This window comes from Bufo bufo, chromosome 6, assembly GCF_905171765.1.
Source record: "Bufo bufo chromosome 6, aBufBuf1.1, whole genome shotgun sequence".
Taxonomy (NCBI): Eukaryota; Metazoa; Chordata; class Amphibia; order Anura; family Bufonidae; genus Bufo; species Bufo bufo.
In genome coordinates, this window is record NC_053394.1 from 433652002 (window position 1) to 433675018 (window position 23017).

Consider the following 23017-nt stretch of genomic DNA (forward strand, 5'->3'; position numbering starts at 1 on the left):
CCATGAGAGTCTGGAAAACCCGCTAGTGGAGAGGAAGTGAAGGCTGCTGGAATGGAAGCAGCTCATTTAGACGTGTATATTGCGCCATAGTACTGTCTTCTATGATGTTTCTAAAGAGTTTCTAGAAGAAGGTGTAAATAAGCTGAATGGGAAGCCTATAAATGTAGAGCACCTTTGGTAAGAGTGTTCTTGAAGGTGAAAGAGCCAAATCGCTAGGTGCGTGGAGCACTTTTATGAGAGGGGACATATATTCTTCATGAGACACTCCTAGCTTTTGCTTAGGTGCACGGGTCCAATGAATAACTGAAGACAGGACTGCAGCCGAATAATTCAGACACAGGTCTGGGGCCCCCAATCTTCCCATCTTCCCTGGATGTCCAGACCATCTCAAAGTATGCTGGGCACCAAAGCAATATACCCTTTCCACATGCAGTAAAGTCTTATTTCCATAAACGTGTGGTACCTTGCTGTCTTTCCAGCCTCAGAGATAAAGATTCCCTGCCTTAGGCTTCTCTCCAGGCCTACTTCTCAGGGTGTCGCACATGTACATGTTGCCTCTAGCTCTGCTTGCTAGAAACTCTCTAACCAGGAAGGTGGGACCAGCCCATTACCCAGGCAACCTAACTAGGACTGTCAGTGTTAACTAATTACTGCGCGTACATAACAATAAGGCAGGGGAGCACCTAACTTTTCTGCTGCCTGAGGCGATAACTGAAACAGTTCCCCCCCTTTATAATGAGCACCAGTAGAAAAAATACCCACTTTTTTAATGTGCGCCAGTGCAAAAATGGCCCCTTATAATATGTGCCAGTACAAAAAATACCCAATTATAATGTGTGCCAGTGCAAAAAAATACCCACTTATAATGTGTGCCAGTGCATAGATAGAAGTGGTAGTGGCCCTGATGAAGTGTTTTCATGGAGTACTTTCTCAGCTGTTGCTCCCTGGGGATCGGTGCAGTAGAAATGATAGAACTGAAGAAGTATTTCAGAGTGTAACAAAGTCTTTTTTACTAAGTGCAACATACTTTGCAGGCTTTTAGTGCAATTCTTTTTTGGTAGGGGAAAGAATATGGAGGCAGGTTGGTTGGTGGCAATTGAGCACTTAGGTGATACTGGCCTAGTGGTTATTTGATAATGGGAGGCTTGACTATAGGCTTCACTTGAGAACGATTTGGGTATTTTTTCCTGGAAAATTCTGTAAGGAGCAGGAGCACAGCAAGTTGCTTCCTCTCCTCTCTGCAGCTTCTCAGCAACTCCCCCTCATGGCAGGGAACAGGACCAGCCCACTCCCACCAAGACAGGGGGAATGGGGTGGTTAACTCTGTTCCTGCCAACCTTTGCCATTCCTTTCTTGCTGACAGCAATGGCCAGGAAACAAACAGTAAAATGCGTAACATAACAATATAAATAACTTGTAACCCCCCCCCCCAGGTCTGCCGTACTGCACAAGTACAAAAAATACCACCTTACAATGTGTAACAACCCCTTATAATGTGTGCCGATACAAAAAATAACTTCAAATGTGTGCCAGTATAAAATGTACAATAATATTTGCAGTACAAAAACTACCCCCTTACAATGTGTGTCAGTACAAAAAGACCTCATTATAACGTGTGCCAGTACAAAAAATACCTCATTATAATGTGTGCCAGTACAAAAAATACCTCATTATAATGTGTGCCAGTACAAAAAATACCCCTTACAATGTGTGCCAGTACAAAAAATAGCTCATTTTAGTGCCGCCAGTAGAACTAATGCCCCCATAGTGCCCCTTCTTAGTGCCCCCAATGTCCCCATAGTGCTCCTCCCAGTTATAAGTAATGCCCCCCCCACCCCACCCCTTTGGTGGCCCAATAGCATGCTGCTGTAAAGGAAAAATAATAAACTGAAATACTTAGATCCATGCCACTGTCAGTATATGGTGCAGGACACAGGCTTGTTCTGGTCTGTGCCCTGAGATGTATGCAGCCCAGCTCAGGTGGCGGCCTCTGATTACAGGCAGAGGGAACGATGGTGCAGGGAGACATTGCTCCTCAGCCCCGCCACAGCCATGTACCGTATCTCCGTCCTGTGCCCCTGCCGTTAGGGATAAACGAACAAATCTCAACATTTAACTCTGTAGCGTGGAGTTAACCCTTTGCAGTGATTTACTTGGTCACTGCACATCTAACCCTCCATAAGCAAATTTGTGATTCTGGTAAAGAGGAACAATCTCCACTACCCTGCACGATCTCTGCTGGAGCGCATTAGAGTTTGGACGCCAGAAGCACAGTCTTTGAGCTAAAAATGCCACAAAAATTGTTGATCCTTGCGCAGAACCAAAAAGGGACATGGAATCAGAAAGAAGGTAACACCCATATATCTGCAAATTTTATGGTGACAATACACGAGTTTAGTGGAATTTCCGTGAAAGATCACATATCGAAATCTCCTATTTTAGAACTGGAATTGCCAGCACCCCCAGTTCCCATTATTATTGATAACACCATAGGAGAGGAAGTTCTTGGCCATACCCTCCCAGCTAGACCATACTTCTACCATCTGGCCAAAATTTACCAGATCATCAGTAACCTGCCAGGACCTCCCATAGTTTCAACACTAATTCTGCTGCTTGCAATTTCCTAGTTCTTCTCTTATATCCAGATGTAATAAAACTCCATCGCTACCTTAAAGACTCTAGTCACTTATTGAAGGAGCTCCAGAACATCCCCTGGGATGACGGGCATCTACTCCTAACTACAGATGTAGCTTTCCTCTACTGCATGATTTAGGACTTACATGTATAGAGGTTTACTTTAATGGGGATCCAGGTAACCTTGTGAACAAAGTATCTTGCTCATTGAAAACCAATTTATTCTAAACAATAACTGCTTTACCTATCATGATAAAGTCTACCATCAACACCGTGGTACCGCAATGGGTACCAACATAGCTCCAGTTTACACAAGCCTCTTTATGGGGGCTTTAGAGGATGTACACATTTGGAGCAATCCCTCCTATAAAGAGAACATGGTCCTGTATGGGAGGCACATAGGTGATTTGTTCTTAATTTGAAGGGGACATCAACATGCTGCAGATAAGGTATGTGGGGACATCAATGCCATTACTTGGAGTGTAAATTTCTCTGAGATACATTTTCTTGATGTTATAGTTTCCCATTAAGAGAACCAATTTGTCGGGCGATATATGTTTTATCAGTAAGTGTATTTAGAGAGTTTATAGAAAACATCACCTGTTGAGGCACCGTGCCTGTAAATGTGGCGGAGATTGTAACTCTTTAACCACCTCAGCCCCCCGTAGCTTAAACCCCCTTAATGACCAGACCCCTTTTTACACTTCTGCACTACACTAATTTCACGGTTTATTGCTCGGTCATGCAACTTACCACCCAAATGAATTTTACCTCCTTTTCTTCTCACTAATAGAGCTTTCATTTGGTGGTATTTCATTGCTGCTGACATTTTTACTTTTTTTGTTATTAATCGAAATTTACTGAAATTTTAGCAAAAAAATGACATTTTTCACTTTCAGTTGTAATATATTTTTTTAAAAACTACATTTCTATATAAATTTTTCTCAAAATGTATTGTTCTACATGTCTTTGATAAAAAAAAATGTTTGGGTAAAAGTTATAGCGTTTACAAGCTATGGTACAAAAATGTGAATTTCCGCTTTTTGAAGCAGCTCTGACTTTCTGAGCACCTGTCATGTTTCCTGAGGTTCTACAATGCCCAGACAGTACAAACACCCCACAAATGACCCCATTTCGGAAAGTAGACACCCTAAGGTATTCGCTGATGGGCATAGTGAGTTCATAGAAGTTTTTATTTTTTGTCACAAGTTAGCGGAAAATTATGATTTTTTTTTTTATTATTTATCTCCTTACAAAGTCTCATATTCCACTAACTTGTGACAAAAAATAAAAACTTCCATGAACTCACTATGCCCATCACGAAATACCTTGGGGTGTCTTCTTTCCAAAATGGGGTCACTTGTGGGGTAGTTATACTGCCCTGGCATTTTAGGGGCCCAAATGTGTGGTAAGGAGTTTGAAATCAAATTCTGTAAAAAATGGCCAGTGAAATCCTAAAGGTGCTCTTTGGAATATGGGCCCCTTTGCCCACCTAGGCTGCAAAAAAGTGTCACACATCTGGTATTTCCGTACTCAGGAGAGGTTGGGCAATGTGTTTTGGGGTGTCATTCTACATATACCCATGCTGGGTGAGAGAAATATCTCTCTAAAAGACAACTTTTCCCATTTTTTTATACAAAGTTGGCATTTGACCGATATATTTATCTCACCCAGCATGGGTATATGTAAAATGACACCCCAAAACACATTGCCCAACTTCTCCTGAGTACGGCGATACCACATATGTGACACTTTTTTGCAGCCTAGATGCGCAAAGGGGCCCAAATTCCTTTTAGGAGGGCATTTTTAGACATTTGGATCCCAGACTTCTTCTCACGCTTTATGGCCCCTAAAATGCCAGGGCAGTATAAATACCCCACATGTGACCCCATTTTGGAAAGAAGACACCCCAAGGTATTCCGTGAGGGGCATGGCAAGTTCATAGAAGTTTTTTTTTTTTTTACACAAGTTAGCGGAAATTGATTTTTTTTAGTTTTTTCTCACAAAGTCTCCCTTTCCGCTAACTTATGACAAAAAGTTCAATCTTTCATGGACTCAATATGCCCCTCAGCGAATACCTTGGGGTGTCTTCTTTCCGAAATGGGGTCACATGTGGGGTATTTATACTGCCCTGGCATTTTAGGGGCCCTAAAGCGTGAGAAGAAGTCTGGAATATAAATGTCTAAAAAATTTTACGCATTTGGATTCCGTGAGGGGTATGGTGAGTTCATGTGAGATTTAATTTTTTGTCACAAGTTAGTGGAATATGAGACTTTGTAAGAAAAAACAAAAAAACAAAAACAAAAAAAATAAATTTCCGCTAACTTGTGACAAAAAAAATATAAAAACTTCTATGAACTCGCCATGCCCTTCAAAAGTGATCTTTTTATAGCGCCGCAGCGATTTTACGGTGTTTTTGCAGTGATCAGAAAAAAAACATTTCTGTCACTGCGGTGGGGCGGACTGAACACAAGTGTGCGCACAAGATCAGGCCTGATCGGGCGAACACTGTGTTTTTTGTAGAGCCTATAGAACATGTCCTATTCTTGTCCGCAATTACGGACAAGAAAAGTCATTTTCTATATAGTTCTGGCAATGTGCGGATACGCAAAATGCGGAAAGCACATTGCCGGTGTCCGTGTTTTGCGGATCCGCGGTGTCTGTGTTTTGCGGATCTGTGGATCCGCGGATCCGCAAAACACATACGGACGTCTGAATGGAGCCTTACAGGGGGGTGATCAGGGAGTCTATATGGTGTGATCACCCCCCTGTAAGGCTCCATTCAGACGTCCGTATGTGTTTTGCGGATCAGCAGATCCGCAAAACACATACGGACGTCTGAATGGAGCCTTACAGGGGGGTGATCAATGACAGGGGGGTGATCAGGGAGTCTATATGGGGTGATCAGGGGTTAATAAAGGGTTAATAAGTGACGGGGGGGTGTAGTGTAGTGGTGTTTGGTGCTACTTTACAGAGCTACCTGTGTCCTCTGGTGGTCGATCCAAGCAAAAGGGACCACCAGAGAACCAGGCAGCAGGTATATTAGACGCTGTTATCAAAACAGCGTCTAATATACCTTTAAGGGGTTAAAAAAATCGGATCTACAGCCTGCCAGCGAATGATCGCCGCTGGCAGGCTGCAGATCCACTCGATTACCTGCAGTTCCTGTGAACGCGCGCCTGTGTGCGCGCGTTCACAGGAAATCTCGCGTCTCGCGAGATGACGCGCCGGCGCGTCCACTCGGAATAACAGGGCCGCCGCAAAGACGCAATCCTGCGTACGGCGGTCCTGTAGTGGTTAAAAATGACTCCAACTGATCAGTATGGGAAACCAAGGAGGTCTGAGCGCTCAGATAACTTCGACTGAGGTCTCAGATGTTAGGATTAAGGCTTGTTCACAATCATCTTTAGGAAACGCCAGGTACAGTCAGGTCCATAAATATTGGGACATGGACATAATTGTAACATTTTTGGCTCTATACACCACCACAATGGATGTGAAATGAAACTAACAAGATGTGCTTTACCTGCAGACTGTCAGCTGTAATCTGAGGGGATTTACATCCAAATCAGGTGAACGGTGTAAGAATTACAGCAGTTTGCATATGTGCCTCCCACTTGTTAAGGGACCAAAAGTAATGGGACAATTGTCTTCTCAGCTGTTCCATGGCCAGGTGTGTGTTATTCCCTCATTATCCCAATTACAATGAGCAGATAAAAGGTCCAGAGGTCATTTCCAGTCTGCTATTTGCATTTGGAATCTGTTGCTGTCAACTCTCAAGATGAGATCCAAAGAGCTGTCACTATCAGTGAAGCAAGCCATCATTAGGCTGAAAAAACACAACAACCCCATCAGAGAGATAGCAAAAACATTAGGCGCGGCCAAAACAACTGTTTGGAACATTCTTAAAAAGAAGGAACGCACCGGTGAGCTCAGCAACACCAGAAGACCCGGAAGACCACGGAAAACAACTGTGGTGGATGACCAAAGAATTCTTTCCCTGGTGAAGAAAACACCCTTCACAACAGTTGGCCAGATCAAGAACACTCTCCAGGAGGTAGGTGTATGTGTGTCAAAGTCAACAATCAGGAGAAGACTTCACCAGAGGGAATACAGAGGGTTCACCACAAGATGTAAACCATTGGTGAGCCTCAAAAACAGGAAGGCCAGATTAGAGTTTGCCAAACGACATCTAAAAAAGCCTTCACAGTTCTGGAACAACATCCTATGGACAGATGAGACCAAGATCAACTTGTACCAGACTGATGGGAAGAGAAGAGTTTGGAGAAGGAAAGGAACTGCTCATGATCCTAAGCATACCACCTCATCAGTGAAGCATGGTGGTGGTAGTGTCATGGCGTGGGCATGTGTGGCTGCCAATGGAACTGCTTCTCTTGTATTTATTCATGATGTGACTGCTGAAAAAAGCAGCAGGATGAATTCTGAAGTGTTTCGGGCAATATTATCTGCTCCTATTCAGCCAAATGCTTCAGAACTCATTGGACAGCGCTTCACAGTGCAGATGGACAATGACCCAAAGCATACTGCAAAAGCAACCAAGGAGTTTTTAAAGGGAAAGAAGTGGAATGTTCTGCAATAGCCAAGTCAATCACCGGACCTGAATCCGATTGAGCATGCATTTCACTTGCTGAAGACAAAACTGAAGGGAAAATGCCCCAAGAACAAGCAGGAACTGAAGACAGTTGCAGTAGAGGCCTGGCAGAGCATCACCAGGGATAAAACCTAGCATCTGGAGATGTCTATGCGTTCCACACTTCAGGCTGTAATTGACTGCAAAGGATTTGCAACCAAGTATTAAAAAGTGAAAGTTTGATTTATGATTATTATTCTTTCCCATTACTTTTGGTTCCTTAACAAGTTGGAGGCACATATGCAAACTGTTGTAATTCCTGCACCGTTCACCTGATTTGGATGTAAATACCCTCAACTTAAAGCTGACAGTCTGCCGTTAAAGCACATCTTGTTTGTTTCATTTCAAATCCATTGTGGTGGTGTATAGAGCCAAAAATGTTAGAATTGTGTCCATGTCCCAATATTTATGGACCTGACTGTATATAAATACCCAGACTACACTAACCTTGTCCCAAAAAACAGCAGCCATGGGTTCTTCTAAGCAGCTGCCTAACACTCTGAAAATGGTTGAGGCCCACAAAGCAGGAGAAGGCTATAAGAAGATGGCAAAGTGTTGTCAGGCTGCCATTTCCTTAGTTCAAAATGTAATTAAGAAATGGCACTTAACAGGAACAGTGGAGGTCAAGAGAAGATCTGAAAGACCAAAATAATGTCTGAGACAGCTGACCGTAGGATTGCTAGAAAGGCAAATCAGAGCCCTTGCTTGACTGTAAAAGACCTTCAGGAAGATTTAGCAGACTTTGTAGTTATGGTACATTGTTCTACTGTTCAGCGACACCTGCACAAATATGTCCTTCATGGAAGAGACATCAGAAGAAAACCTCTCCTGCAGCTTTACCACAAAATTCAGTGTCAGAAGTCTGCAAAAGAACATATAAATAAGCCTGATGCATTTTGGAAACAAGTCCTATGGACCAATCAGGTTACAATAGAACTACTGAGAAAATGTATCTTTGGAGAAAAAAGAGCCTAGAATTTCATGAAAGGAACACCTCTCCAACCATTAAGCATTGGGAGAGTGGGTGGAGGGGGTGGTGGTGAATCATTCATGCTTTGGGTTTGTGTTGCAGCCAATGACATGGGGAACATTTCACGGTTAGAGGGAAGAATCGATTTAATGAAATTCCAGCAAATTCTCAAAGCAAAAATAACACCAACTGTAAAAAAGTTGAAATTGAAAAATGGGATGCCTTCTACAAATGGATAATGGTCCTAAACACGCCACACACCCTCACAGTCCCCTGATCTGCTGATGATTTTACCATGGCCCTCACAGTCCCCTGATCTTCTCAGGGTTTTACCACGGTCCTCACAGTCCCCTGATCTGCTGAAGGTTTTACCGTGGCCCTCACAGTCCCTTGATCTGCAGAGGGTTTTACCATGGTCCTCACAATCCCCTATTCTGCTGAGGGTTTTACCGTGGCCCTCACAGTCCCCTGATCTGCTGTAGATTTTACCATGACCCTCACAGTTCCCTGGTCTGCTGAAGGTTTTACCATGGTCCTCACAGTCTCCTGATATGCTGAAGGTTTTACCATGGTCCTCACAGTCCCCTGATCTGCTGAAGGTTTTACTATGGCCCTCACAGTCCCCTGATCTGAACATTATTGAAAATATGTGGATAAAGCGTTTACAAGCTGTGACACTTGCCAAAGGGGGTGCTACTAGGTACTAGATACTAACCATGCAGGGGGCCTTAAGTTTTGCTTCTGACCCTTTTTGTTTCTTTTTATTTTGAAAATGTGAAAGATAAAAATAATGTTTTTGCTTCAAAACAAAGGGAGTTTGTCATCTGTAACTTTATGCCTTCTAGAGATTATTTCATCTTCAACTTGCTTAACTGTTCACAGTAATTTTCACCAGGGGCACAAACTTTTGCATGCCACTGTACATTTGTAACATTGGGGGTAGTGATGATCGAGCACCTTGGTGCTCGGGTGCTCTGGTCAAACACATCGGGATGCTCTACCAAGCACCCGAGTATAATGGAAGTCAATGGGAGAACCCGAGCATTAAACCAGGCACCCCTGCTCTGAAAAAGGGAAGGGGGCCTGGTTCATATGAAAAGTTCAGAAATTGATGGGAACAGCATGGGGAGGATGTCTGGATGCATCTTGGACTCCCAGGTCGCTGCTGGGAACGATGTTATCCGAGTAGTACGCCACTTTTACAGAATGACAATAATACGCACAAAACCAAATATAAAATCGATTGTATAGTAAAAATTGTTAAGAAACATTCTTTCCTGTATATTTACTTGTATATAAAGTGCAAGTTCAGCCAAAAATTTTGTTGATTTTCGGAACTGGGGCCATGATTAAGAGGGACGGCCGGTGGCATCCGCATTGTACTGCTAGAGGTGAAATTCTTGGACTGGCGCAAGACGAACCACAGCCAAAGCATTTGTTGTCACAAATGTTTTCATTAATCAGCAATGAAAGTCGGAGGTTCGAAGACGATCCCACAGGCGATAATTTTCTAGGAAAACAAACTCTTTGGGTTCCGGGGGGAGTATGGTAGCAAAGCTGAAACTTATAATTGACGGAAGGGCACCACCAGGAGTGGAGCCTGCGGCTTAATTTTACTATGCACGGGAAACCTCACCCGGCCCGGACACGGAAAGGATTGACAGATTGATACCTCTTTCTCGATTCTGTGGGTGGTGGTGCATTGCCGTTGTGAGCGGGTGAATCGAGACCATTTGTGTGGTTCATTCCGATAACCAACGATACTCCTCCGTGCTAAGTAGTTACGTGACTACCCCCCCCGTGGTGAGGATTGTGTTGACCAGACTCTTGGATAGTGAGACTGGACTTGTAGGTGAGGGCCTGCTGGTGAGCTGACTTTGTAAAAGATTGTAGGTGAGGGCCTGCTGGTGAGCTGACCCTCTCAAACATTATGTGCAAGGTCCTGCTGCTGCTTTGTTGACTCTAGATAACTTCTGGGTGATCACACATCCCCGTGATGTCGACGATCCATTTGGACGTCTGCCCTATCAACATTCAATGTTCTTTTATGCGCCTACCATGGTGACCACAGGTAACGGAGAATCAGGGTTCGCTTCCGAGAGGGAGCCTGAGTAACGGCTACGGCTACCACTTCCAAGAAAGGCAGACGGGCGCGCTCAAATTACCCACTCCCGTCTCAGGGAGGTAGTGACAGGACTCTTAAGTGGCCCTGTCATTGGAATGAGTACTAAAAAATTACAGGGAATGTCATAGGTATTTAGGATGAGGAAACATTATACAGGAGCGGTACCACAGGTAATGACACTGTTCGCAGCGTCTACGGCAAAGGTACACTGTATCTAACAGATATACAAGGGCCTGCTGGTGAGCTGACCCTCTAAAAGATTTCCCCTGAGGGCCTGCTGGTGAGCTGACCTACTAAAAGATTTCCGCTGAGGGCCTGCTGGTGAGCTGACCTTCTAAAAGATTTTATTTTTTATATCCGCACACTTTACACAGCAGATGTGGCGTGGATAATTTAACTGTCCGCAGCGGACACTGTCTATGGCAAAAGTATTATTGATGGCCTGCTGGTGACCCTCAAAAACATTAGGGGTGAGGGTCTGTTGCTGAGCTGACCATCTAAAACATTATGACTGATTGCATGCTGGTGAGCCTACCCTCTAAAAGATTTTCGCTGAGGGCCTGCGGGTGAGCTGACCCTGTAAAACATTGAGAGGGCCTGCGGGTGAGCTGACCCTGTAAAACATTGAGAGGGCCTGCGGGTGAGCTGACCCTGTAAAACATTATATGAGAGGGCCTGCAGGTGAGCTGACCCTGTAAAAAATTATGAGAGGGTCTGCGGGTGAGCTGACCCTGTAAAAAATTATATACGAGGGCATTATATGCGACAAAGAAGCATGTTGATATGATGGAAGAGGAGGAGGACGAGAAAAGGAAGATTGAACCATATACCCTTTTTTGTGGTGGAAGGGGTGCATGGGAATACATTGTATTCAGTACATCATAAACAACATATTTAAAGTGCCTTTATGTTCAGCTGCTTTCCTCTGGTGGAGTCGAGAAGTCAACCTGTCAGCATTATAACACTTATCTGTTATAATGCCACCAGCAGCGCTAAATACCTGCTCTCACAGAACGCTGGCGGCAGGGAAGGCCAGCACCTCCAAGGCGTAGGGCGCCAGTTCGTGGCACGTGTCCAGGTTGGACACCCAGTAGTTGTAAGGAACTGCGGGATCATTGAGGACGCTGACACGGTCTGCTACGTACTCCCTCACCATTTTCCAAAATGTTTCCCTCCTTGTGACACTAGGCGCATCAGGGTAAGGGTGCTGGCGGGGTGTCATGAACATGAAACTGTCCCAGGCTTTGGAGAGTGTTGTCCTGCCTCTGTTGGAACTGCTGTGTCTTCCCCTCATCTCCCCTCCTCGGTTGGCCAAGGAACTACGTACTCTGCCGCCAGCGTTGTAAGATGGAAATTTTTGGAGCAATTTTTCAACAAGTGCTTTCTGGTATTGCACCGTTTTGCTCGTCCTCTCCACCTGAGGAATGAGAGATGAGAAGTTCTCTTTGTAGCGGGGGTAGAGAAGGGTGAACACCCAGTAATCCGTGTTGACTAAAATGCATATAACGCGCGGGGCGCGGGAAAGGCAGCCTAACATGAAGTAAGCCATGTTTGCCAGAGTCCCAACAGGCAAGACTTCGCTGTTGTCATCAGGAGGATCACTCTCAATCTCTCCATCCTCTTCCTCCTCTTCTGCCCATCCATGCTGAACAGGTCAGACATCCATGCCCACTCCTCGCTTCTAATTAGCGGAAGCTGACTGGAAATGCGACGACCATGTAGCAGCTGGTATTCTACTACTGCCCTCTGCTGCTCACAAAGCCTGGCCAACATGTGGAACGCGGAGTTCCAGCACGTGCTCACGTCGCACAACAGCCGGTGAGCTGGCAATTTCAAGTGCTGCTGCAGCGTTGACAGACCGGCTGAAGCTGTTGATGACTTGCGGAAATGTGCACACACTTGGCGCACCTTCACCAGTAGCTCAGGCAAATTGGGGTAAGTTTTGAGAAACTGCTGAACCACTAAGTTTAAGACGTGGGCTAGGCATGGTATGTGTGTGAGCTTGCCGAGCTCCAAATCCGCCACCAAGTTCCGGCCATTATCAGACACAACGATGCCTGGTCCTAGGTTGAGTGGCGAGAGTCACAGCTCAGTCTGGTCTCTTATCCCCTGCCACAGCTCTGCAGCGGTGTTTGTCACCTAAGCATATCAGCTTCAGCACGGCCTGTTGACGCTTACCCACTGCAGTGGTACACTGCTTCCAGCTACCGGCTGACTAGTGCTGCACGCTGATAATTCGGAGGTGGAAGTGGAGGAAGAGGTGGAGGAGGAAAAGTGGGGGTTGCAGCCACTAACGTAGGTGCTGGCGGAAACCCTGATCGACGTAGAGCCCGCAATCCTCAGTGTCGGTAGCACCTGTGCCATCCCAGGGTACGACTCGCTCCCGGCCTCCACATCATTCACCCAGTGTGCCATCAGGGAAATGTAGCATCCCTGCTCGAATGCACTTGTCCATCTGGCTATGGTTAAGTGGACCTTCCCAGTAACTGCGTTGGTCAGGGCATGTGTGACGTTTCGGGACACATGTTGGTGTAAGGCGGGCACGGCACACCTTGAAAAATAGTGGCGGCTGGGGACTGAGTACTGCAGGACGGCCGCCGACATCAGGCTGCGGAAGGCCTTAGTGTCCACAAGCCTAAATGGCAACATTTCCAGGTCCAGTAATTTTGAAAGGTGCGCATTTAGTGCTAAGGCCTGTGGGTGGGTGGCTGGGTATTTGCACTTGCGTTCAAAGGCCTGGGGTAAGGACAATTGAATGCTGTGCTGGGACACAGAAGTGGATGTGGTCGCTGAAGGTGCTTGCGTAGGTGCAGGGCGGGAGGCATTCTCGCCTGGGCCTTCGACAGGCGATTGGCCAGCACATAACACAGGGGAAGAGGAGGCAGTGGTGTGACCCGCAGACACAGATTGTGGATCCAGGCGTTCGTCTCACTCATTACGGTGCTTGGATTCCATGTGGCGGATCATGCTGGTGGTGGTAAGGTTGCTAGTCTTCATGCCCCGGCCAATTTGGGTGTGGCACAGGTTGCAAACTACTATTCTTCTGTCGTCCGCACTTTCCTCAAAAAAGCGCCATACTGCAGAACACCTACCACTTGGCAAGAGATTTACGCAAGGGGGTGCTCCGTGAAACAGTTGCGGGCCTTTTTGGTGTGGCCCTCCTTCTCCCTTTTGCCACCCACTGCCTCTTCCAGCCTGTTGCGGTGCTGCGGATCCCTTCCCCTCTGTACTGCTGTCCTCGCTCAGCTTGCCACCTTCCCAGGTTGGGTCAGTGACCTCATCGTCCACCACCTCCTCTTCCACTTCCTCACTCTGCTCATCCTCCTGACTTGTTGACCTAACCACAAAATCAGTGATTGACAACTGTGTCTCATCCTCTTCATCAACCTCTTGAGACAGTAATTGCGGTTGACTCATTGGCAACTGTGTCTCATCATCATTCACCTTATCAAACACTAATTGCCGTTCCCCCACCGTCATGTTCTTGTGACTCTGGATGCTCAAGAGATTGTGAATCGGGGCACAATATCTCATGTCCCTCTTCAAGCGTGCTTGGCGAGAGGGCCAAATCAAGTAATGGCGATGAAAAGAGGTCCTCGGAATATCCGAGTGTGGGATCACTTGTTTGATCAGACTGTACATGGTGGGAGGAAAGAGGATCAGGGTGAGGATTGTGTAGACCAGACTCTTGGCTACTGAGAATGGATTTTGTGGAAGACAGGGTGGTGCTTAACCGACTGGAAGCTTTATCTGCTGCAATCCAACCGGCCACCTGGTCGCACTGATCTGACTTCGCAAGCGTTGTCCTGCGACGCCCTGCAAACTGGGACATGAAGCTAGGTATCGTGGATGAGTGTGTTTCTTGTGCTCTGGCAGCACGCACAGTTTCTCCGTGCCCAGGGCCACGGCCTCTGCGTGAACCATCAGCATCACAGCCACTTTCCTGTCTCGTACTGCTCGTCTTCTTCATATTAAATGTTATATGCACGCTTGACACACAAGATGTTACACGGATGTCACAGTTCACAGCAAGCACAGTATATGGAAAAAGTACATAAAAGTATGGAAAAAGGAAAATAGATTTCACTTATATTTGTCCTATCTCTGGCCCTGACACACAGAAGGTATTGGACAAATATCTATAGAAAAAGTACGGGAAAAAACTAATTGATGGCTACTGTATATTATATTGCTGCCACCACACACAATAGTCCTTAAAAGGACTTTTGGGTCTTTGAAACGTTTTTAAACTAAATAGATTGCGATCACACTCCCTACACTCTCTGTCCCTTCTCAAGCGCAGCTCTCCCTGACTAATAATGAGCCGAACACGCGCCATCGGGTGCTATATGCGTTCCGGCCAGCCAATCCCTGTAATGCCAGTAACCAACATGGCTACGGTATTACAGTGAAGGGCAGCACTTACCTGCACGTTTATTGGCTGCGTAGCAGCCAACAAACGTGTGAGGAGGAGACTCGAGCATGGCGCTCGAGCACATGTGGTACTCGGCCAAGTACCGCCATGAGCCGAGCATAGCGATGCTCGAGCTGAACAGCAGTTTGGCCGAGCATGCTCGCTCAACACTAATTGGGGGAGATTTATCAAAACTGGTCTAAAGGAAAAGTGGAGCTCTGAATAATGAAAGGTGGAGCCTGATTGGAGCTATGGAACAGTTCCGATAAATCTCCCCCATTATTTTTAATCACTGTTACTTTTTGCATATGACCTCTGGTCTGGACAAGGGGAAGGGGGGGTTAGGTGTACGGTAAAGGGCTGGAGGGGTGCATAGGTCACCCAGAATCCTCAGATGGGTGAGATAGATTAAATCCAGAAAGTGGTTTCAGCAGAGGGTAGTTTGTGGGACAGGTTTGGTTAGATTCTGGGCTGGATTTTTTTGGGACTGGTGGGTAGGTTGTAGTGGGACCTTCCAGTCCACACCTTTACTCCAGCACAGCTGGCTTGAGGTGATCCCAGGTGTGACCGCTGGGATCATTACCGGGGATTGCCTCAGATGGTCAGTCAGTGTCGTTGATCTGCTGTCTGAGCCTGATTCCCCCTGTGTGAACTGCACAGTACTGGCAGGTAGAGACGACCTGTGAGTTTACTTTGATGTCTTCTTGTGTTATGTGCTGCGGCTTCACAAATTGCTGAGGAGCAAATAAAGCGCTATTTAGACTTTTAACCCCCGGAGTCTGCGTCCGTCATTGCAAACCCCACCGCAAGTACACAATCCCTTACAGCGGTTACTGTGCGGGTCTTGAGGACTGCAGTGACATCATGTGGTCACTTTCTGTCACTACACTAGGTTGTTAATATGGGCATCTGATCCTTTTTATGCCCCTACTGCTTCGTACCTGGGGCCATTAGACATAGTCTGCGTCTCTTCTGATATTACATACAGATGAGATTACAGAGTTGTTTTTCTTTCCCTGTTATTTATTTTCTTTTTCCTTCTCTTTTTTTATATAACATAGAAACATAGAATGTGTCGGCACATAAGAACCATTTGGCCCATCTGGTCTGCCCAATACACTGAGTACTATGAATAGCCCTTGGCCCTATCTTATATGAAGGATGGCCTTATGCCTATCCCATGCATGCTTAACCACCTCCCGTCCGCCCATAGGATATAAACGTCCTATGGGTGGATCTCTATTTCTGAATGGACGTTTCAGAACGTCCGTTCAGAAACTGCAGCTGAACGCTAATCGTGCAGCTGCTGATTGGGTTGCCCGCTGTCAGTGACAGCAGGGCAACCCAGAGAGGAGGCAGGGACAGTGCCCAGGTGTCCCTGCCTTCACGATCGCTGCGCGCTTCCTGTTCCGGCCCGGCGGTCATGTGACCGCCGTGACCGGAGAGTGCAGGAGCTGTGTGAGGTCTCTCAGAGACCTCGATCAGCCCTGCTCTGAGGCTGTACAGTGTTGTATTCTGCTGTACAGACTCTCTGGGGGTGCATTTCTTCTGTAACTGGGGCTACTATGTCAAGTAAATGTCCCCCAGAGGTCTTGTATAGAAAAAATAAAATAAAATAGACATATTTGGTATTGCCGCGTCCGTAAAAACCAGCTATATAAAAATATCACATGACCTAACCCCTCGGGTGAACACCGTAAAAAAAAAAAAAAAAAAAAACTGTGTCAAAACAAGCAATTTTTGTCACCTTACATCACAAAAGGTGCAACACCAAGTGATCAAAAACGCGTATGTCCCACAAAATAGTACCAATAAAACCTTCACCTCATCCCGCAAAAAATGAGCCCCTACATAAGAAAATCCCTCAAAAAATAAAAAAAACTATAGCTCTTGGAACATGGAGACACTAAAACATCATTTTTTTGGTTTCAAAAATGCTATTATTGTGTTAAAGTGAAACAAATAAAAAAAAGTATACATATTAGGTATTGCCGCGTCCGTAAAAACCAGCTCTATAAAAATATCGCATGAGCTAACCCCTCAGATGAACACCGTAAAAAAAAAAAAAAAAAAACTGTGTCAAAACAAGCAATTTTTGTCACCTTGCATCACAAAAGGTGCAACACCAAGTGATCAAAAACGCGTATGTCCCACAAAATAGTACCAATAAAACCGTCACCTCATCCCGCAAAAAATGCGCCCCTACCTAAAACATAATTTTTTTGTTTCAAAAATGCTATTATTGTGTAAAACTTTAATAAATAAGAAAAAGTATACATATTAGGTATCGCCACGTCCGTAACAATCTGCTCTATAAAAATGTCACTTGACTGAACCCCTCAGGTGAACGCTGTAAAAATAAATAAATAGAAACTGTGCTAAAACAACCAATTTTTTGGTCACCTTGCCCCATAAAGTGTTATAATGAATGATCAAAAAATCATATGTACCCAAAAATAGTACTAATAAAATTGGCACCTTATCCCCTAGTTTCCAAAATGGGGTCACTTCTTGGGAGTTTCTACTGTAAGGGTGCATCAGGGGGCTTCAAATGGGACATGGCATCTAAAAACCATGTGGAGTTCCTTTCCTTCTGCGCCCTGCCGTGTGCCCATACAGCAGTTTATGACCACATGTGGGGTGTTTCTGTAAACCGCAGAATCTGGGTAATAAATATTGAGTTTTGTTTGGCTGTTAAGCATCGATGTGTTAAAGAAAAAATTTGATTAAAATGGAAAATCTGCCAAAAAAGTGAAATTTAAAAATTTGATCTCCATTTTCCTTTAATTCTTGTGGAACGCCTAAAGGGTTAACAAAGTTTGTAAAATCGGTTTTGAATACCTTGAGGGGTGTAGTTTCTACAATGGGGTCATTTATGGGGGTATCCACTAGGTAGGCCCCACAAAGTGACTTCAGACCTGAACTGGTCCTTAAAAAGTGGGTTTTGGCAATTTTCTTAAAAATTTGAAGAATTGCTTCTAAACTTCTAAGCCTTCTAACGTCATAAAAAAATAAAATGACATTTCCAAAATGATGCCAACATAAAGTAGACATATGGGGAATGTTAAGTAATAAATATTTTATGAGGTATCACTTTCTGTTTTAGAAGCAGAGAAATTGAAATTTAGAAAATTGCGAATTTTTCAAAATTTTTGGTAAATTTGGGATTTTTTCATAAATAAAGGTGAAATATTTTGACTCAAATTTATGACTATCATGAAGTACAATGTGTCACGAGAAAACAATCTCTGAATGACTTGGATAAATAAAGGCGTTCCAAAGTTATTACCACATAAAGTGAGATATGTCAGTTTTGCAAAATTAGGCCGGGTCAGGAAGGGGGCAAAGGGCCCAGATGGGAAGTGGTTAAACTCCTTCACTGTATTTGCAGCTACCACTTCTGCAGGAAGGCTATTCCATGCATCCACTACTCTCTCAGTAAAGTAATACTTCCTGATAATACTTTTATAATATAATTTCTTGCAGTATTCAAAAATATTCCCAAATATTTTCCTCTAAGCTCTGCGGCTGTGCACAATATTTGTTAATCTATATTTCTAAATTTCTTTAAAATTTAACAATGCTTATACTGACATAGGGGCAGGCCTAACCTGTATAATGTAATGGTGGGTGCAGGAGGGAACGCCCCCTTTGCACTTCTACGAAACATAAGGCAAATTATGAACTCCGCTCCCATCGTCCACACCAAAAAGAGCCGGGGAAAGTTTGTGATAAATACTGCAAGAAATTATATATTTTCCCTACTAAAGTGTAATAACACAGAGGATTTCAGGAGAGGAGTGTGCTGATCTTGTGGAGGTCACAGGCTGAGAGTTACATAGTGGAAGGAGCAGGGTCCTCCCAGCAGCACAGAGGATTTCAGGAGAGGAGTGTGCTGATCTTGTGGAGGTCACAGGATGAGAGTTACATAGAGGAAGGAGCAGGGTCCTCCCAGCAGCACAGAGGATTTCAGGAGAGGAGTGTGCTGATCTTGTGGAGGTCACAGGATGAGAGTTACATAGTGGAAGGAGCAGGGTCCTCCCAGCAGCACAGAGGATTTCAGGAGAGGAGTGTGCTGATCTTGTGGAGGTCACAGGATGAGAGTTACATAGTGGAGGGAGCAGGGTCCTCCCAGCAGCACAGAGGATTTCAGGAGAGGAGTGTGCTGATCTAGTGGAGGTCACAGGATGAGAGTTACATAGTGGAGGGAGCAGGGCCCTCCCAGCAGCACAGAGGATTTCAGGAGAGGAGTGTGCTGATCTTGTAGGAGGTCACAGGGTAAGAGTTACATAGTGGAAGGAGCAGGGTTCTCACAGCACACAGAGGATTTCAGCAGAGACAGGGTTTGCTTTTGTCAACCACTACCTCTCACATGTGACTGTAGAAACCTCCTTCTTCTGGTGACTTTTTCTTTCTGCTGAATCTTCATACAGGAGGAACAGGCGAACTTGAATCTCAGTAAATACCGCAAATCCATCAGTGACCTGGACGAGGCGGAGGAGAGGGCGGACGTGGCGGAGGCCGCTCTCACCAAGATCCGCAGTAAACACAGGGCCAGCTTCAGGAAAGGATTTCCTTTGGTAAGTTCGCTACTTCTGTCCTTCATAGATCTGCAGCTATGGTGATTGTAATGTCCCCCCTCCCCTGCAGGGCCGCACATCCCCCGCCGCTCTACATATCGGGACTCCCAGCGTATTTGGCTCTGAGGCACGAGGCGAGAAGATGGAGGACGACCCCACCTCTCTCATCCCAAAATACCTGGACTCCTTGAGGAAATTCACAGCCGACTGAAGACTGGAAATCAATCAGTCCTGTCCTTATTAACAGTTATTATCTGGCTGACAACCTTATGGCCAACATCCCAGCTGCCACCAGTTGTCATCTGGCTTTTCCTACAAGTCTGAAAAGAAAATGTCATTATTTTGACACAGCTTTCCTGAAAGCCTGAAAATTTTATATGAAAGACCATAACACACAGCATTTCCATAAGCAGAAACAACCAATAAACAGAGGAATTTTTTTATGAATATGACTAGAGATGAGTGAATTTCTCAAAAATTTGATTTGGACCGTTCATTGAATTTCCCAAAAAGATTCAATTCGATCCGAGTTTATTTGTGCGAACGGCTATTTCCTGGCTGCAGAGAGCCTTTATAGTGGTGTAGAGCACTGTGCCTGTATAGTGGTGTAGAGCACTGTGCCTGTATAGCGGTGTAGAACACTGTGCCTGTATAGTGGTGTAGAACACTGTGCCTGTATAGAGGTGTAGAACACTGTGCCTGTATAGTGGTGTAGAGCACTGTGCCTGTATAGTGGTGTAGAACACTGTGCCTGTATAGCGGTGTAGAACACTGTGCCTGTATAGCGGTGTAGAGCACTGTGCCTGTATAGCGGTGTAGAACACTGTGCCTGTATAGTGGTGTAGAACACTGTGCCTGTATAGAGGTGTAGAACACTGTGCCTGTATAGTGGTGTAGAACACTGTGCCTGTATAGTGGTGTAGAGCACTGTGCCTGTATAGTGGTGTAGAACACTGTGCCTGTATAGTGGTGTAGAACACTGTGCCTGTATAGTGGTGTAGAGCACTGTGCCTGTATAGTGGTGTAGAACACTGTGCCTTTATAGTGGTGTAGAGCACTGTGCCTGTATAGTGGTGTAGAACACTGTGCCTGTATAGTGGTGTAGAGCACTGTGCCTGTATAGTGGTGTAGAGCACTGTGCCTGTATAGTGGTGTAGAACACTGTGCCTGTATAGTGGTGTAGAACACTGTGCCTGTATAGTGGTGTAGAGCACTGTGCCTGTATAGTGGTGTAGAGCACTGTGCCTGTATAGCGGTGTAGAACACTGTGCCTTTATAGTGGTGTAGAGCACTGTGCCTGTATAGTGGTGTAGAACACTATACCTGTATAGTGGTGTAGAACACTGTGCCTGTATAGTGGTGTAGAGCACTGTGCCTGTATAGCGGCGTAGAACACTTTGCCTGTATAGTGGTGTAGAACACTGTGCCTGTATAGTGGTGTAGAACACTGTGCCTGTATAGCGGTGTAGAACACTGTGCCTGTATAGCAGTGTAGAACACTGTGCCTGTATAGCGGTGTAGAACACTGTGCCTGTATAGCGGTATAGAACACTGTGCCTGTATAGCGGTGTAGAACACTGTGCCTGTATAGTGGTGTAAAACACACTGCCTGTATAGTGGTGTAGAACACTGTGCCTGTATAGCGGTGTAGAACACTGTGCCTGTATAGTGGTGTAGAACACTGTGCCTGTATAGTGGTGTAGAACACTGTGCCTGTATAGCGGTGTAGAACACTGTGCCTGTATAGTGGTGTAGAGCACTGTGCCTGTATAGTGGTGTAGAGCACTGTGCCTGTATAGTGGTGTAGAACACTGTGCCTGTATAGGGTGTAGAGCACTGTGCCTGTATAGTGGTGTAGAACACTGTGCCTGTATAGTGGTGTAGAGCACTGTGCCTGTATAGTGGTGTAGAGCACTGTGCCTGTATAGCGGTGTAGAACACTGTGCCTGTATAGCGGTGTAGAACACTGTGCCTGTATAGTGGTGTAGAACACTGTGCCTGTATAGTGGTGTAGAACACTGTGCCTGTATAGTGGTGTAGAGCACTGTGCCTGTATAGTGGTGTAGAGCACTGTGCCTGTATAGTGGTGTAGAACACTGTGCCTGTATAGCGCTGTAGAACACTGTGCCTGTATAGCGGTGTAGAGCACTGTGCCTGTATAGTGGTGTAGAGCACTGTGCCTGTATAGTGGTGTAGAGCACTGTGCCTGTATAGCGGTGTAGAACACTGTGCCTGTATAGCGGTGTAGAACACTGTGCCTGTATAGTGGTGTAGAGCACTGTGCCTGTATAGTGGTGTAGAACACTGTGCCTGTATAGTGGTGTAGAGCACTGTGCCTGTATAGTGGTGTAGAACACTGTGCCTGTATAGCGGTGTAGAACACTGGGCCTGTATAGCGGTGTAGAACACTGTGCCTGTATAGGGGTGTAGAACACTGTGCCTGTATAGGGGTGTAGAACACTGTGCCTGTATAGGGGTGTAGAACACTGTGCCTGTATAGTGGTGTAGAACACTGTGCCTGTATAGTGGTGTAGAACACTGTGCCTGTACAGCTGTGTAGAACACTGTGCCTTGCAGTAACACACATAGGGAGTCTGCTCTGGTAGTGAAATAATACTGTGAGTCCGTATGACATGCAGATGACAGGCGTCGCTCTTAGAATCACTGCACACTTCACTTATTTGGGAAGTCACGGGGCCAAAACTGACCAAATAACTGAAGTATGAACTCAGCCTTACAGGTCGATGTTAGCGCCAAGAAGAAGCGCACTCCTTTTACACCGTCGTCAGCTGATTCCACATAGATGTCTACAGAACCTGTTCTATTACACACTTATACAAATAGAGCCCCCCCCCTCCCCGACAGAGTGGAGAGGGTGTCAGCAGTAAGTTTGTGTTGACGTCACAGATTATTTTGCCCTTCTTCTCATCCGTCATAAGAACAACACCACGGTCAGCATTTGGTCAGTAATCCATCGGTATTGCTAAGGCCAAAAAAAACAGGAGTGGATCCAAAACAGAGTTGACACGTGAATGGAATATTTGCATGTCTTCTGTGTTTTGGACCCACTCCTGCTTTTGGCTTTCAATTCATTATCTAATCCTAATGCAAAATGGTGACCAATACAGGCCTTATGGCAGGATCCGTTGTGTTTCTCATTTTTCATTTCTTCTAACAAATCAGAAGAAGGGTCAAATAAATGGTGATGTCAACAAGGACAAACGGGGACAATAATGGCCCCGTCATAGATTGGTGAGGGTGGCAACAGCATGAGGAGTCAACACAGAGTCACAGAGCGAGGAGGGTGGAGGGTATTACACATCTTATACACCCCAATGTGGGAATCAAGGCCAAATGGAGTTGCTTATCTATGGCATCAGGTGGACCCACCACTAGCAGTAGTATTAGCTTATTTACACCTATTTGAGAATCAAGGCGTAATAGTAACATAGTAACATAGTACATAAGGCCGAAAAAAGCCCGTCCATCCAGTTCGGCCTGTCATCCTGCAAGTTGATCCAGAGGAAGGCAAAAAAAACCTGTGAGGTAGAAGCCAATTTTCCTCACTTTAGAGGAATAAAAAATTCCTTCCCGACTCCAATCAGGCATCAGAATATCTCCCTGGACCAACGACCCCTCTCTA

General features: G+C 45.4%; 1 protein-coding gene across 2 annotated transcripts in view; it reads left to right on the forward strand.

Annotated features, from left to right (window-relative positions):
* The window catches only part of LOC121003855 (putative uncharacterized protein MYH16), an 87252-nt gene extending 67431 nt beyond the window's left edge, over positions 1-19821 (forward strand). For both annotated transcript variants that reach the window (XM_040435781.1, XM_040435783.1), the window contains 2 exons: positions 19228-19374; positions 19445-19821. In XM_040435781.1, coding sequence (XP_040291715.1) covers positions 19228-19374; positions 19445-19585 — 288 coding nt within the window. In that variant the 3' untranslated portion in view covers positions 19586-19821. The remainder of the gene's footprint in view (positions 1-19227; positions 19375-19444) is intronic.
* The last annotated feature ends 3196 nt before the right edge of the window (positions 19822-23017 follow it).